The 18,271-nt window shown below is 41.0% G+C and overlaps 1 protein-coding gene across 5 annotated transcripts in view; it reads left to right on the top strand.

Annotated features, from left to right (window-relative positions):
* Window positions 1-18,271, top strand: part of DAAM2 (dishevelled associated activator of morphogenesis 2) — a 201,415-nt gene that overhangs the window by 93,948 nt on the left and 89,196 nt on the right. For all 5 annotated transcript variants that reach the window (XM_030269211.4, XM_072927612.1, XM_030269212.4 and 2 more), the window contains one exon: window positions 11,277-11,366. In XM_030269211.4, coding sequence (XP_030125071.4) covers window positions 11,277-11,366 — 90 coding nt within the window. The remainder of the gene's footprint in view (window positions 1-11,276; window positions 11,367-18,271) is intronic.

The following is an 18,271-nucleotide window of genomic DNA, read 5'->3' as shown; positions in this document are numbered from 1 at the left end:
GTTGGGAGACTATGCAAGGCCCATGCTCATATTATTTTTGCTGTATTTTGTGAAAAATTCTGATTATTTCTTTAGTGGGAACGTGCAGAGAAAAGCATATTAGGTGGTGTTTTCTTAAGCCCAGTGATGTCAGTGCAGTAGTTTCTGCTCTGCTTATCAGAATACTTGAGCAATGAGACAGGACAGGGTGTGAGTGAATAACCAAATATACTGTCATGCCTTCAATTCACTGTTTGACTATGGAAATACTCTGTTTATGTGAAGGAAGAGACTTGTGGAATTTCCCTCCTCTTCAACACAGAGGAGATAACAGAAGCCTCATATGTGGATGATATTCTCACTGGTCTGGACTGATTTGTAGTACATACAGATCATATCTATTGAAGTAGAAGTTAACAATTAGTGAAAAGGAGACTGATAAACTTCTCAGTCTATTCTATGTTGGAAATCCATGCTGCAGATTATTGAGTGAGCCACTGTTAGAGGTGGCTAAGCTCAGAGGTTTAGTCTGTTACAATTTTAAAGGGGTTATTTAATTAATATTTTCCACTGGTGTAAATCCAAAGTAAGTTCATTCAGTTTAATGGAGATTGGGGCACTCTGATTTCTGGTTTGCACTACCAAATTTGGAATAATAACTCAGAGGGCAAGAGAACAACTTCTTGAGAACAAGCTAGCTTCTGATTTTTTTGTCTGTGTAAACTTGAACTTCTGCCAGAAAATGATGTTGATTTAGTGAAGTTCCTATGAGTTTACCCTGTGTATAAGCTTGAGCATGTGTTTCTAAGCTGCACAACCAAAGCTCAACAAGATGTTAATTTTGCTCATTAAATTCTCAACCGACGTCTCAGTTCCTCCTGCCCTTTTACGTAATATTTTATCAGAGATTTAAAGGTCAGCCAAGCTCTGACTTACCCTTGCTTTCCTCTAGAGGGGCATGTGGCAAATAGGATGCACAGAGGAGAATAAAGCAGCGGCAATGCCCAGCCCACGTTGGGAAGGCTGAGCCAGCAGGACTGTGTTTGGGCAGGAAGCGATCAGAGAGGTGTGTGCCTGTGTGCTTTGGCACAGTCTAGACTCTGAATTGCTCCGGCCTAGGAACCTCCTCTGAACTCATTAGTATTAAACCAGAACAGAGGGGACTTTGTAGGGAGGGAGAGGGTGTGGAAGCAGGAAAGGTAGCAGTTTAGATGGCAGTTTCCTAATAACCTTTCCCACAACTACCTTCCCATACAGGGGCTCAGCTAGAGGACCTTGGCATGAAAACAAACCCTGGCACGGGGAGGGGGAAGGGAGGGAGGAAATGAGGAGAGGGAAAGGAAATTAGGGGTGGAAAATGGGCACTGTGCTGAAACAGCAGATTTTATTTTTATTTAGTGTTATATATGCTGATGCTGGAAGCTCTGTTTGAGAGAGGTATTTGGTACCGTGTATATAATCAGAATATGGAGGTAAATTTGGTACTTGTATCAGAGGACTTGCAACCCGTCATGGTGAAAAAATGTGTCAAGGAGAGGTGTAACAACTTGAGTTCTGTTTGGAGTTTTCATTTAATTGACTGGATGGTGAAATACAGAGCACATATATTAGGAAATGATCACCAACATGATCCAGAAAACTCCTGGATTGCTTATGCTCTGCTGTGCTGTCCCTCCAGCAGATATCTGAGTGGTTGAAGTCCCCCAGGAGGACCAGGGTTTGTCACTGTGAGGCTGCTCCTGTCTGCCTACAGAAGGGTTTCCTGGTCAGGCAACCTACAGCAGACTCCCCTGTAATGTCACTTGTCCCTGTCCTCCCTTTAACCTGACCCATAAGCTCCTAGTCAGCTCCTCACCCGTCCCCAGGTAGAACTCCACGCATTCCTGCTGGTTACTGGCATAGAGGGCACCACTGCCTCCTCATCATCTCTACCTGACCTTTTGAAAGTGTCTTCCATTCCAGCTTGTAGGAGCCATCCTACCACATGTCTGTGATGCCAGGGAGATCAAGGCCCCGCAGGCATGTGCACATCTCAAACTCCTCGTTTATTCCCTGTGCACATCTCAAACTCCTCGTTTATTCCCCATGCTACAGGATGTATGGAGGCATTTTAGTAGGGTCTCTGACTCTGTTATTAGCAGCAGTGCTTGGAATTCCTTTTTGCTGCTCTCCAGGTGCTCTCCTGCTGACATGTGATCCCTTTCTGATATCTGGGCATCTATTGCTGGCAGTGACATCAAATTGGTAGGAGTGGATGGACTGAGGAGCCTCTTCCCCAGAAACTTTATTTTAAAGCCTTCTTCACCATCTCAGCAACATGATAACTGAAGATGTTCTTCCCCTTCTCTGACAGATGGACCTGTCAGCCCCAGCAGACCAAGTTTCTCAAAATTAATCCCATGGTCTAAATAGCAAACACATGGCTGTGGCACTGGTTCTGTAGCCATTAGTTGATTTACCACGTTGAACTTGCCCTTTCAAACCCCTTCCCTTTGACCAGGAGAATTGGTGGAAAAGCTACCTACTCTCCAGAGTCCCTTGCCACAGCTCTCAGAGCTCTGCAATCCCTCTGGATACTCCTCAAACTGTTCTTGCTCATATCACTTGTGCCTACTTGAAACAACAGCAGCGAATAATAGTCATCAGACTGTATGAGGCTTGGTAGTCTCTCAGCGATATCCCCAATATGAGCCCTCAGTAAGCAGTACACCTCTCTGGAGTGTGTCACTGGGCACAAATCCATACTGTGCATATGTTAAATGATAAGCTTAAAATAAAGTGGGAAAACTGTGTGAAAAAATGATGGCATTCAAGGTGGACAGTTAAAAGTCCTTTTAATAGCAAGTCTGGTAATTCAGGACAGAAAGCAGCCCAGGTACGGTTTTTCAGAGAAAAAAAAACTAGGGATTATAGTAGAGAATGAATGAACATAAGTCATGCAAATTTTGAGTTTGTTTTTTTTTTTTTTTTTTTTAACATCATTGACTATATGGAATATGTGGAGTATATAACCAGAAGGGCAGTCTGGAAGATGCATGAAATAAACTTTGCACTTAGCTTTGCTAAGGTCTCAGCTGGAACACTGTCCTCACTTTTGAACAGCGCAGTTCAAGAAAGATGTGCTTTGGCTGGGTAAAGGCCAGAAGTCAATTAGAAGAGGAGTGAGAGATCCAGAGGACATGGCCTCAAAGAAAGATTGAAAGAGATGGGTTTGTTTAGCTTCAAAAGAGGAGACTCAGAAGGCACATTACAACAGTCTTTAACAGTCTCAAAAACTGTTATCAAGAGGAAGGAAAAAAATCTGCTCACCATATTAGTCGTTGATAGGGCCGGAAGTAATAGGCTTAAATTGCAGCAGCAGGGATTTAGATTAGACATGAGCCTGACTATTCGGTTTTCATCCCTGTCCCTCTCATTGGGCTCATTTAAGTTCACTGACATGGGCATGCAGCCCACCTGAACAGAAAAAGCTGTGGTGACAGACAGCTGTTTTACATTATTGTTCTCATGTGCCCATCTATATCCATGGAATTTCCCTCTTGCTCTATCTGTATCATAGCCCTGCATATGAGACTGGGTGTCTGAGTCTTGATCTTTTTCTCTCTCTAAACACCTGTGTATTGTTGCATGAAGTACTGAAGGTACTGCTTTTCCTCATTCTTTCCCTTTCTGTTTGGCCCAGCAGATTGTTTTCTCATGCGTGTGGTTTGCCTGTGAAGGACAGAAAAATGAACAGCAGATACTGTTTTTAGTGGCTTGTGAGAGGGGATTGCCACAATAAGCCTTGCTGGTTATGTGTACTTGTGTGCTGTCAAGGCACAGAACTTTCAGTACTAGGAGAGGGATGGGATTTAGCTCTTCTCCAGGAAACAAGGAAGCAATTAACCAGTGATTAAGAAGGGAAAAAGCAAGCAGTGTAATGAGGGGTGCATTTGGGGTGAGAGGGAGCCCTGTTAATTGACTTTCTGTGTGAAGAATTTCTCTACCGAAAAGAAGTGTCCTTGGTGGATAAAAGACTTATGCTGCTGCTAAGCCTTAAGAATGAGTAACTTCTGTGTTGGCAGGGTAGAGGAGAAACACATCTTTCAGTATGTAAACATCAGGTGCTTTCTGTCTTGTACTGTTATGACTGAGAATCAAGGGATTTGGGCCCCTAGTATTGAAGGGGTTTTAAAGCTGCAACTTTTTGAAAAAGCAAGGAGGAAAAAAGAGTGTAATGGGAATTGCAGCCTTTTGTTTGTCTGCTTCTCTGCTTTGCAGTCAGAACCGTGGCAGTAGCTGAAATGTAAATATTGCTTCCTCTGCCAACAGGCTGTGTTAGCAATTCATGTGTGCACAGTGGTTTCCTAATGCACAAAATGTAATGATAAAACATTGTGGGTATGGGCTGATGTTACGTGATATGCCTTATGTATATAGTTCTTGTGAATGTAAGGTGTGGGAGGCATGCATATCTGCACATACACATACTGTGTGCATGCAAATACATGGAACACAATGATGTTTTACTATGATGAACCTAATTCTTACCAATTGTAAAACTGATCAAGATGTTACACCCATGCCTCTCACAATGTGCTGCTTGTGTGCTTTACAAAAGCTGCTTTTAATTCGAGGGGTTAGGATGAGACAGAAGAGCTTGAGGAGGGGGAGGGACTGGCTTGTTTTGGGGTTCATTTTGCTTTTTACTTCATGGGTTACCTGTGAACTTAGCACATATGCCAGGTACCCCAGTGGGAGTTTTTGACCAATGTGTTTCACCTGGAGGTATGCTGGCTGTGTAGGTGATAATGCTGTTTACTGATCAAAAACTTGTGTGCTGTTCATTGCTCTAGTTTGTACTGGAGTGTAGGTGGCTTGTGCAGTCAAATGAACTTCATTCACTGACAGTTCAGGCAGTCTTTCAGAATGCCTCATCGACCTCCTCAGCTCTGGAAATGAACATTCTTCCTGCAGACTACCTGTTACATGTCAGCCTGGGGAGCTGGAATGAACAAAACAGTGGAAGGAAAACTGTAGGGGAACAAGCCTATACTGTCCCCTGGAGGTAGACACTGATTAAATATGGAAGGTTTATCTCTTCTGTTTGAAGGATTTGTAAGTTCTTTGCAAAGAGACTGAGATCTGAGTAAGATTGTTTTGGTTAATTACTTTATTAATTCACTGCACTTATCTCTGAAGAAGTTTTTTGGACAACTACCTCTGGACTTATGATGACAGCATTTCTGCTACTCCCTTTTTGGTGGGCACAGCTAGAATGTGAACAACCAGACTAATCTTCTTGTTATTTGCCAATGGAATCTGGCATAGGCAGCACGAACAGAAATATAAATGTTCCTGGGGCTGTTGTTAATGTGAAAGTGTAGCTTTTGATCACATGTTAGCAACATGGTCCTACTCAGTCCATTTTTTAAAGTGGTAATAGTTGTGCTGGATAGGATTCTATATTCCAAAAGCTTTTAGTGTGCTGCTGACAACCTTGCCCCAATCTCTTTCCACTGCTTCTCTTTCTTCTAAAGTCCCAGGCGTGTCCGTGCCTTTTTTCCCATGTTTGCCTGAGTTGCATTTCATCATTGATTAACCCACCAACAACAACCCCCTTGAAGTAATTACACATGTACATGAACCTTCTCTGGGGCCTGCCAGTGGATGCTGGATAGGATCCCATGGTGTGTCATAGTCATTGTTTACTTTGTACAAGATTTAAACAAATTTGTTCAGAGCATGAGGCCATCAGCTGTGCTAAGGCACTTGGGAGCATTGGTGGACTGGAATGTGGCCTCTTTGGGGACATGGTGACCAACATCTATATAAATGACCTTGAGGAACCTGAAGTAACAGGTATCGTACTGGATAGGGAATTTATGCTGGCAGCAGTGCATTATAATTGATTTTGTAACTTTGGTGCTGTTAAGAGACTGAGAGAATGATTGATGAGGTGGATGGGGGAGAGTGCATTTGTACTTGACAGGTGAAAAAGGTCAAGGGGAATGAGAAAAAGATTAGTGAGGGGAAAAAGAAATGGTAGGTGTGTACAAGAGAAAGAAAAAAAGGAAGATGAATGGGAATGAAAGGAGTATGGGAGTATGAAAATATGAAGAGCAAGCAAGGTAAGAGCAGTGCATTAAAATAAAATTCATACAGAGGGTATGATGTGAAAATGAATGTACCCTTGGAACCTAAATTTTTGAAGTGAGCATTCCAGGCAAGTTATGAAAATAAATAATCTTCAAATTGTGAAGCCTGTCCTAGAGTGTGTAAATTCTCAGTTTTCCTTACTGGATGACTCACAAAGAATCATTAAAAGTATGCTGGTGTGGTGAAGCAAACTGCACAAAAAGTATTGCTGCAAATAGCCTTGTTATCACCATCTTGTAAGATACAATGACTCACCTGTAACACAAAAACAGCCAGGCTGTTTGAGGTAGGGAGTTGGAAAGTGTTTGACCATCTCGGAAGCTGTCTTGTGGCTTTGTGTCTTGCAGGGTTTCACACAGCCTTCTGAAACTTTTGGTGCTGTCGACAGGTCAAAGCTATCCCATTTAAGGATCATGAAAGCATACAATTTTTAAGTAATGTTTAGTTGCCTGAATATATTTGTAGGTAGACATAAAGTTTAAAACATCAGAATATGCTTTTATATATCAACATCACTCAGTCATAAAAATAGCAATTAAATGTGGAACACAGGCTTAGGGAGGATGCTTATAGACATTATCCCAAGAGCCCTGTAAGTAAGAGAAACTGTGACCTACAGGTAAAAAATTAAAAGTGTAATGCAACTCTCTGTAGCTGAAATTATAAGAAATTGATGAAATAAGACAGTTATCCAACTGAACATAAGAAATTAAGCAAAATGTCCTCTTCCTTCTGGCAAAATATTTGTTATGCCCATATTAATCAAGTTATTGCCTGCAGTAAACATATCATATGAGGATTCTGGGTTTCATAATGCTGGAAAAGCTATGCATGACTCATTAAACATTTATGAGGACAAAACAAAACATCAACAACAACAAAACAACCCACTAGCCTGTAAAGGTTGGTTGTTTTGGCTTGTAGGTTTTTATATTTTGCAAAATAAAGCAGCTGTCTGACCTTAAGTCAGTGTGAAACTCCCCATGACCACTTAAGTCCAGCAGCCAATGGTCCTGGGACGAGTAGAATGAAAAAATGAAACTGAGGATATCGCCTCCCATGAGTGTCCAAATATCCCTGGAGAGCCAAGTTTGGGGCTTTTGGCCTCCATGATTCTGTCTTGAAACCAGGGGATGCCGGAGACCAGAAGCTGTGGTTCTCTGTGTATTTATGGCCTTGAGATTTCTCCTTTAGAGGCAAGCATGTTGGTAGGTGTTAAGGGTTCTCCTTTAGTGGGTCTCTCTGCAAGTGAACCACCCTCCTACATTACCAAAATCATATTTTTTTTCTCTTTATTAATTTCATTTTGTGTCACTAAACAAAGAACTGACCAGTCTAGGTGAGAAATGCTTTTTTGGATCTTTGAGTATCATTACTGAGCTGGTGGCTGACCAGCTTCAAATCCAGATTTCATGCTCTGATGAACGTTCCCAAAAACAAGGGACACAATGTGGTTTTAAATCCTGCAAAATACTGGATTTATGTTTCCTATCCATTTCTCCTTCTTGTTCTGTTTCTTTCTCTTTGTCTCTTATTTCCTTGGGTTGTAGCCATTTTGAATGGAGGCCATCTTCTCTTTTGGCCTGAGAACTGGACTGGAAGTATTTGAACCTCAAATCCAGTTCCAGTTCTTTTTAAATGTTTTATCATTGAAATTCAATCTACATAATAAATAAAATGTCCACAAGAAAGTGAAATTAACTGAATTAACTACCACTAGATAAAATAAAATAGGAGATAAATGAAGGAGAGAAATGTAGGCACTATTAATGGGCATGCTTTACATCTTCCTCAGTCCAGCCTGGCAAATATCCTTTTAATCTCTGTTTCATGCAACTCCAAGCATTTTTAAGATCCAGGAGGCTGAGTTCCATTGAGCAGGGTCATGCTGGCATGAATTGCTGGAACCAAGCTGCCCATCCAAGCTGTAGAAAGGGATTTACTATCTTTCTGTTGGGGAAATGCACAGGTGCTGGAGAAGGGAGTTTTCCCTGCTTTATTCTGACCAACCCTTTTTTTCCTTGCCCTTTACAATTGCTCCCTGGGCATTCAATCACATTGGCTTCCTTAGTCTGGCTCCAGCCCCAGTCTTGATAACTATATTCGGTTTGTCATTCTTCCCCTTTCCTGCTGAATTTGGCAATTCCTTTCTCTTTTCAATAGCCACTTGCCATCACTGAGCTAACTCTACAGTCTGAATTTCTATATGCTGACAGATCTGCTTCTGTCATTGGGTCAGAATGACCTGTTCACAAACCAAATTATTCTCCTGAAAGTTATTCTTTCTGTTGTTACTCCTGCTTCCCTGCAAGGCAGCCAATTTCCTTATGTGCAGTCTTAGGATCCCAAGTCAGAACAGAAAAATAGCCTGCCTAATTCAGGGTCTTCTTTCTTAGCTAGATCCATGGTTTTCCTCTGCAGTCACAGTGATCTTTTGTTCATCTTTTATAGAATGGCAGAGGTAAAATGATTTGGAGAGTTGCAGAAGAAGGTCTCATGTCTCTTGAATTTTGCAGAGATTTCTTGGGTTTTTTAATTGGGTAGGTGTTGATTGATGCTGTAGGTAGATGAGGGCATTCAGGCCTCTTCAGCTCTTCCCACTCCTTTCCTCTTCTTAGTGAAGGAGCACACCTTGCTGAACACTAACTTCAGGAAAGGGAGCTGAGGTGCTTGACTACTGCTTTGTGTTCTGGAGATGTTTCTTTCCCTGCTGAATATTTGTGCTTGCTCCCTGCCCATCTGACCTGGGTGCTGGAACCCAGCATTTTACCTCCTAACAAAGACAAACACTAACTTTCAAAATGAAGGGTAAGGCATTTTTCATGTGCTACTTTCCAGACAGGTGTGTTTGGGTCTGCCTCTGGTGATTCCCTTATGCCTGGAAACCCTGAACAGTTTCCTTGTTACTATTGATGACCTCTAAAGTTCTTTTGGCTTCCTCTACCCTCCTGAGTCACAATAATGCAGGATGCCCTATTTTCCCTCTGGATCTTCCACCCTTTCAAACTAACTTTCTAGACTTCTGTCCTGAAAAGTATGTCATGATGCAAAATTATGTGACTAAAAGTTGCATGTTCTTACTGCCCCATTGAAAGCAGATTTATCTTTATATCCCTAAATACTGTCAGTATCCAGGGCAGTGTCTAGAAGCTGCAGTGTTAGAATCCTGTCCTCAGGGTGGTTTTAGTCAATAGGTACATTCTTTTGATGAAATGTTGGTTTTGAACTGTATTGATCGAGATCTTCATTTAGTTTAGTGTACAGCTTCTGTGCAGAGCTTCTGCTGCTTGCCTGATCTGCCAGCAGACTCCAGAAAAAGAACTATGGATTAAAAAACCAAGTTAGCTGCACTTTAGTTTAAAAAAAAAAAAAAAAAAAAAAAAAAAAAGAGCATTCATTAATAAAACAATCATACTTTTTTCTAAGAATTCAACTAAGCCCAGACAGCTCATGTATATTCTGGCTTCTATGGTGGTTCTTCCAAACCTGGCATTTCTGATTCCCTATCTGCCCCTCCTTCCTCTTCCACATGCTTGACCTCTAACAGCATTCCTTTGCTTGTCTTAAGGTCTTGCATTTAGTTTTACTCTCCCTCTCCCCCCAAGAATGTGATCCTGGCCTGAGTTTTCTAATTGTGTATAGCGAGGATAAAACTCCTTGCCTCGCTTGGCTGCCCCCTTGTTTGGAAACTCACACTAAACATTTCCACATGGTTTGCACTCTTTTTGCACAGCTAATTTTTTTTTCCCCTTAAAACTTTTTCTTGTTTAAAATAACCCTCCAGCTTCTTCTACCTTGGACTGCTGGCACTGACCTCGCCTTATGACTGTTTGCATTTCTTTTGTACCTTTTTGCAGCTTGAATCTCTGTGGGCTTTTAAATCTGTCAGCAGCCGCTACCAGGCTCAGTGTGCAATTTTGCTCACTGTTTTCACAAGTTTCCCAGCCCTGAACACTTTCCAAATGAGCCATTGTTGGGCTGAGTTAAAGAGGTATTGTCTCTGCTTGGACAAGGTTAGTGTGGGTGCCAGAATCTGTGTGTGCAGCGTTTTAGTGCCACAATGTCATCTTGAAATAGGACCCCTGGACATTTCCTTCTCCAAATATTTCAAATACATAGGGGAAAAAACTCAAACACCTGCCAAAACTGGTTCATTGAAACATTACTGGAAGATTTTCTTTATATTCCTGAAACTCTTAATTTAGACATCTTCATCTGTCTCTGCTCATACAGTCTGCTTGCCCTGAAGACCATTCTTTTTTGTTTAATTCTTCTTATTAGCACCTAAAACTGGCAGTTTTGATTGGAGCCCTGTTCTGGTCAGCACTGGATTAACACAGAGGAAGTAGTAATCTCTTGTTTGATAGTTTTAGAGACATGCATTGGAAAAGAGCCTATTGTTATTCACCTTTTATAGAGGAGTAACCAAAGCTGTGGTATTTGGCACTCAGTTACAGATCACAGTATCATCCTGAATTTTACTATTGTAAGCTTGGCTCAGCTCTAAGAGTGTATGTTCTATTGAGCTTGCTTTTCTTAATAGAGACTAAATATGCTGCTCTGATCAACCCTGTGTGGCACTGTGGAGTTCTGTCCTTTATGTCTGAAATGCTGGGTGTCTTTGGGCACTGTGTGGTTCAGAGATGAAACATCTGGAAAAACATTTCAGCCTGTAGGTTGCTGATGACATGACAACTGTCTCATGGCCTTTGCTTGAAGGATAGAAAGAAAATAGAAAGAAAATTTCGCTACAGAAGAAATTTGGTATTGCCAGCCAGGAAAAAAAGATGTATTAAACTTTCAGCCTTTCTCAAAGTGTCATAAGGAATGTCTGTGTCACATAATCCAGTGCTTTGAGTTTTTCAGTTTATCCCTTTCATGTGATCCTTCCCATCCTTCACTGATCGTTAGGAATGGAAGTTTGACATGGGAGTTGTTCAGGCTGCCTCTCTTCATAGGTTGTTCTCTGACAGGGAGAACTCAAGGTAGCAAGAAAATAATCATGAAACCAATAATCTTTGGAGTGTTTGGGAGCCACTAAGTCCTCTTGATTGAAGGCTAGTCAAACGTTCCTGATCCAGAAACCTCTCAACCTATTAGAACTTACCAATGCAGCTGGTGATTGTTTATTTACTGTTTTTCTTTTTCTCAATCTCCAGGATGAGTTGGATCTCACAGACAAGAACAGAGAGGCTATGTTTGCACTCCCTCCAGAGAAGAAATGGCAGATTTACTGCAGCAAAAAGAAGGTACTACTGTTGTCCTCATTGGAGTAGCTCACCAATAAATTCTGTGTGCATGTTCATAACTGCATCTTGATTTGAGCTATGTGTTTATCTACTGTTTTCTCAAAAACATGAATAAGTTATGGAAGTTTTTATCAGCATGGATATGGCACAATTTTCTCATAAGTACTGTGTGTACTTGTGATTTCTGAAGAGGATCTTAATATTTTTAAATAGTATGCTGTCCCAGTTTGAATACTTTACGTGTTTAGGGGTTTTTTTTCTTGTTTTCTCGTTTGGGGCTTGTGGGGAAGATTGGGTTTGTTTGTGTATTTTCTCTTTGAGCTGAAAGAACAGCTATCATGGAAATGCATTAAAGAATTTTTAAAAAACTTTTGTAGGTTGCTTAAAATAGAAAAAAGTATTGAAGTCTTTCAGAATGTCTTCAAATATCTGTAAAGTACACAACAATAGTGATGCCTTAAAACTTGGTAGCTGAAGGTCGTCCACAGTTTGTAATAAATGTTCCACAGTGCACTGGAAAGTGAGGAGCACCTGCTTGTATCACTTTCCATGTAACACTTCTCCCTTCAAAGTCTTCAAATTTCTGACAAACCAGTAAAGGGACAATAAATCAGAGACTGATCAATAACACTAATATTTTGTCTCTGGCAGAATGATGGCCAGTGAATGAATAAGTTGTGTCATTGTTGTGAAACTTCTAAACAAGGAATTTCTGCAGTAATGTGGCACTGGGAAAGTTTTTGCTGCTCTAGGAAACACATGGTCAGAAATGAAGATAACCTAAATAATGTATTTATAAGCCATACATGTTAGGAGGAAAAAGGTGTGGTGGGTTTGTTGGTTAATTTTATTTCCCAAGTGTGCAAGTCATGCTATGAAAGCATCAGTCTTTAAACATAAGTCTGCATAACAAAAGGTAAAAGAGGAGGTTTAGACTTCAATACTGAACCTGGCAGATTTAAATCCTTCTCACGGTTCTTTGGGGGCTGTGTTTGCTGCATTTTTGTCTCCAAGTGAGGGCCATGAGCTTTCTTACCATGTAATTAAAGAAAACTAGTCCAATCAGAGTGTTTTGCCTTCAGGTTTTTTTGTTGGTTGCTTGGTTGGGTTTTTTTTTACATTCACACAGGCACGTTAATAGAAATAAATTAATTACAGTGGCTCTGAGCTAGCAATAGAGCACAGGAACAGTCTAGGCTCCATTGTCTTCAGTGCTATCTCCATTCCTTTTTCCTGCTGGTACACAGGGCTTGCAAATGAAGGGAAGGTGCAGGCTGCTGTGATTAATGTCTGCTTTACATTTTTCTGGCCAGCTCAGCTGGGCTTTTCAGCTCTGGTGGGAGAGGATCTATTGGTAGCTGTCTTAGAGACATCTCACCTCCTGGATCAGTCATCCTTGGCAGGAAGATTTGTGCTTTAATGTATTTAATATGTTGGTTGGATTCACTCATTACATTGGGGATTTTGTTTTTGTTGGAGTTTTTTGTTTGTTTTCCCCTGTGTTCTACAGCAGTGGATTTGTTATAAAGACTTCCAAAGTTTATGAAGTTGCATATTGGAAAATCTTCATAATGCATTTATAATGCAAGTTCAGTTAGCTGAACTCCAGCTATCCAAAACGATGTGCTAACTGGAGTGGGATATCACTGCCAGATGTCTATTCATTACATTGTAGATACTTTCAATTACTTGGAACCTTAACTGTCCAGTGTTATTCATGTTTTCCTCACAGGCAGTCAGATGATTGGTGAGGACACCTCTCTCTAACCCACTACCTAATCCACCTATCACCATTGTTTTGCAGTGACAGAGAAGCCCGTTCCAGGCTTCACTTGAAAGCAAAGCCCCCTTTTCCCTCAAGAATTTTCAGTCTAATTTTAGCCATAATTTCTTAGTTGGCAGAACACTTCCAGCTACCCAGGACAAGTCCCCAGAAGGCTCTGTCTTGCTGATGCTGGGTCCTTGGCAAGCAGGGCTCTATGCTTTGAGGTACAGCAACTGGAAATACTTCAAACTAGTGCAGACTGAGGCAACTGTTCACAATTGTTCATCTCAGGTGCCTTTTCTACTCTAAAAGTAATGGAAAGTCAGAGCTTCCTTATTTGCTCTAAAGGTGGTGAGATTAGTGTGCTGCCTTAAACAAATGTCACTTGCAAAAATGAAGATTAGTCGTTGTTGTAGACACACATTTATCTTGGCAGTCAGATGTTAGATGTAATCTTCTATGGTACTTGACTCCAATGTGGTGGCAGAAAGTCACTATTGTATTAAAAAACTCATTCCACCTGTTCCTAATGTCAAATCTCTCTGAAGAAATGGAGGGAGGCAGGTAAGTCTGTGCACTGAAAGTTGTATGCCAGGGGTACAGCTTGCCAATAAACAGTTCACAGTAATCAAAGGTGGCTGAAACCTGAACCAAAATTTCACTGTTGTGAGTGATACCTACAGAGTAGCATTCACACAGTATTACACAGCCATGCTTGCTTTGGTCACTTTTGGCTATTCTGGGTTCATATTTGAGACTGTTAGGATTAAAACAAATCACTGATTATTTGACCAGAAAGAGTAGCTCTAGCTAGCAGCTCTAGTGGATGCTCTGCTCTCATTTGTGGAATAGCTATTTGCAAGGGATAAAGGCTGGCCTGTTGAAAAATGTTAATGTCTTCTCCATCTCAGCCATTCTCTTCCTTGGCATTGATCAGTAGAGGATGGACAATGAGAAATGCAGTTGGCTTGATTTGCATCAGAGGAATCATTGGTTAGTCACCACTGATGGCACCTGACCCTCTACCCAAATCACCAGTACATGTTTTAGATTGCCTTTTCCTCTGTAGAAGGTGCTTCCACTGATATTATTAAGTAAGGCCATATGGAAAATACAAACTATAACATCCTCCCTGAGTTCATATATTTTATTCTGGTTTGGTTGAGCATAATCTTCATGTCTTGCCATAATCTGAAATTTAGATTTACATAAAACACCTCTGGAACTCCTCTCTCTGTTTCCTACCACATATAAGTTTTGCAGGAATTAAATCAAGCACTAGACCAAGATTTCAATGTATTTATTTGCAAATTTCAAATGTCAAAGTTTAGAAAACCAGTGTTCTTTAGTGCTGTTTTACCAGGAACTCAGACTAACATACATAATCTCATTAAATACCAATCAAATAATTATAGGGAAGGAACAAAAAATGTTAGCTCATTTGTCTCATCTATAAATGAGCTCATATTGGGATACCAAAATGTGTAAAAAATGCAGGTATTTCACTGCTTCAGCACACGTTGCTTTGGATGCAGCCTGTGTTTCTAAGAACGAGGCCATAGCTCATTGCCTTCTGAACAACCCTACAAGCTGTTAGACTTATTGCTATTGGAAAGCAAGTCAAGTTGTTTTCTTTTTATGGCCTTTCCTGCCTCCAGAGACTAATTTGTACAACTTTGGCTGAGCAGATTTTAGTAGCGAGTACACACATTTTGCACAGTTAAACAAGTCAGGTTTTTTTCACTTCTGTCTTTCTTTGAGGGAAAAAAATTGGTAGCAAATCTTTTTCCAAAGTAGAGTCAGACTGGACCAGCTGTATCATACAGCTTCTTTCCAATCAAACAAAAAAATAACCCCAATATCAATCCTTCAAGTCTAATAATATGTTGATATCTCCAAAATATCTCAGTGTTATCTTGTACTCTTGGGATTTTAGTGGTATCCTAAAATAGTTGCTTTGAGTTGATTGTGCTTTATCTACTCAAGTGAGATTATTTAGACTCAAGTAGCGAGGTAATAAGCAGCACACTGAAACTTTCTGGGAGTAGCCATTCATGGCATCTGAGAAAAAGTACATACTTATAATCTGTAAATTTATTCTACTATTTCTATTGTGGAAAACAGATTCTCCACAATAGAAAAATACAGTATAAAAATTCAGAGGAAAATTTACCTGATCCATAGTCTGTAACAGCCAATATGTAGGAAATAAAAGAATATCCTTCATGACACCATCCTCTGCAATTTAAAAAAAAAATCTATTAATTATATTTTTCATCTACATAATGACTAAAAAAACTAATAAACTGGATATGAAAATAGGAGTCAGGAAACTCCTTTGTTCCAAAAAGCCCTTGACTTAAATAGTTTTATACTTTCAAAGAACTGTCATTGTTATATTTATGTATAAATACATTTCTCTGTACCTGAAGGAAGGAACAGGTAGTTAGGAATTTTTTGGAATCTTTTTGGCCATGTCATTGTCTTAAACCATTTCCCTGCACTATTTACACGTGCCTTGGAAGCATACAGCATCCCTTTGCCCTTTCCCCTCACGCTGAAATATCTGAATATATTTTCAGATCAAGCACTGTTCTTTCTTTTTCTTTACTGCACTTATCTGTCTTCTACGGTGTTCTTGTGGTGAAATTTCTGGGTTTGGGTGAGCTCACTGTAAGGAGCAGGAAGGACAGAGTAGAAGGCACTTTTGTGCACCATCACTTTGCATTGAATTCGCTTTTCCTAACATCAGAGGGGCATCCTCATGGCTTTGAAATACTCTTGAGAATCCTAGCCTTAGTGAGACATCAACTTCTAGGAGTTTTACTGCTGTCTTTTTATACCATTTGCAGCTCATTTTCGCAAACTCCCACGTTTGGTCCCATGTTGCCTGTCTAGCATTACTGAAGATAATGTCTACATGTTTGGTTTGGGCTTGTTTCTTTCTTTGAGCGTTTCTGTTTGAGCTTTGCCCTTGAGGTTTGGATTGTCAGCAAAATGTCACCATAAAAAGTATAGCTTGATATTGTGCAGCTGGATATAGAGTAAGATACTTTGAAATCTGCTGGAGAGATCTAAGCTGTTTTTGCAGCTTTTTATATAATTACTGTAGCCTACCAGGGATGAAGGATGAGATGGATGCAAATATAGATCTGGAGTCCTCCTTGTCTTTAGGGAAAGCTTTCAGAAGTGAGTGAAAATTTCTGCACTTGCTGTTTGTTCAAGGGCTCCTGTGCATCTGTGGTTTTGCAGTGTGAAGCATAGTTTCAGATAGGTTAAGACAGAGAGACAGTTACTTCTGTGAAACATTTCTATGCTAAAGTGAACTTATTCCAAAACCTGAGGTCTTTTCTTTGCATTTAAGGCTTCATATGGAGGTTCTAAGAGCAGGAGACTGCATTACACTTGATGTATTTAGATAGGAGTTCACATCTTCAGGTTCCTGCTTCAAAGAAAGAGATACATATTGAGACCACAGAATCACAAAATGGGCAAGGGACCACCAGTGGGATCATCTGTGGCAAGCAGGATTATTCCAGAGCACATGGCAAAGATTGCATCTAGACCATTCTTGAATATCTCTGTTGAGGGAAACTCCACAACCTCTCTGGACGACCTATTCCAGTGCTCAGTCACCCACAGAGTAAAGAAGTTCTGCCTCATATTTAGGTGGAACTTTCTATGCATCAGTTTCTACCCATTGCCTCCTGTCCCATTGCTCAGCACCACAAGGAGTCTGGCTCCATCCTCTTGGCATCCTCCCTTCAGACACTGATAGGCATTGATAAGGTGCCCTCTCCATTGTTCCTTCTCCAGGCTGACCAGGCCCAGCTCCCTCAGCCTTTCCTGGTAAGAGAGTTTATTCCCTCCATTGGACCCACTCAGGAGCTCCTTGTCTCGCTTGCACTGAAGTGTGTAGAACTGGGCACACAGCTCCAGATGTGGCCTCACCAGGGCATGAGCCACAGGACACACTGCTGGCTCATGGATGGCTTGTTGTCTACCAGGACTCCCAGGTCCTTCTCCACAGAGCTGCTTTCCAGCAGGTCAGTGGCAGCTGTCAGCCATGTGCTGATCTGTGGAGTTATTCTTCCTGAGGGGCAGGACTCTGCACTTCCCTTTGTTGAATTTCAGGCAGTTCCCCTCTTTCCATCTCTCCAGCCTGTTGAGGTCCTCCTGAAGCGCTGCACAGCTCTCTGGGGTGTCAGGCACTCCTCCCAGCTTGGTGTGGTCAGTGAACTTGCTGAGGAGGCATCTGCTCCTCCATCCAAGTAATTGATGAACACGTGAAACAATACTGGGCCCAGTATTGGACCTCTGGGGACATCACCAGCGAAAGGCCTCTAACTAGACCCTGGGCCCCTAGATCCCTCTGGGATCTGCCATTCAGCCAGTTCTGAGCTATTCAGGAGATACATTTTCCCTAAAGAAGAGAGAAAATGGATCTTCATCTGGTCTCATTTAGTGATATAGTATGCCAGATGAAGATCACACTATTGTGTTGTCTGAGTGGGGGTTTTTGGTTTGGTATTGTCTGTTTTGAGCTAGAAAAGCCCTTTGGGGTTCATCCTTTCTGTAAGAAGACTGCCAAGCACATGGTTGTCCCATAATAAATGAAGTGGGTGGTTTGAAGTTGTATTTTTTTTCAATTCTATCTTCTTGCATTATTTTTTCCTCTTTGAAATACTCTTAGAGTCTGTTATTGATTTGGAATATTAAACTGTTTTGGTAATGGATTTATAGCTTTAAGGAGCATTTAATGTGTCCCTTATAAGTTGCGTTTTTGAGAGTTGTTGTTCCATATGCGGTATCTGGGAGCAGCAGACGTGAACACACGAGATGGTTTGCTGCAGTCTTTGAGAATGCATTTGTATGGACTCACAGTTTGATGAGTCTTGGATGTGACTTCATGAGAGATTTTCTTTCAGCTCTGCAGGAAGTGTTGAAGGGGGAGTATGAGTGGATGTGGGGGTGGGTACTTTTACTCTCTGTTCCCTGGGAAGTCTGGAAAACACAGGGTAACCCTCACAGCACGTGTGATAGCTTAACAGCAATAACAGTTGGTGGGCAGTAGCAGGCTGAAGAAGCTGTGTGGGATTTTGAGTGCTTAGTGTAAGCAATCCCACAATTAGCACTACTG

Source organism: Taeniopygia guttata, chromosome 3 (genome assembly GCF_048771995.1).
Source record: "Taeniopygia guttata chromosome 3, bTaeGut7.mat, whole genome shotgun sequence".
In the NCBI taxonomy this organism is placed as follows: Eukaryota; Metazoa; Chordata; class Aves; order Passeriformes; family Estrildidae; genus Taeniopygia; species Taeniopygia guttata.
Note: the sequence above shows the minus strand (reverse complement) of the source record. Positions and strands in the feature narration are given on the sequence as shown.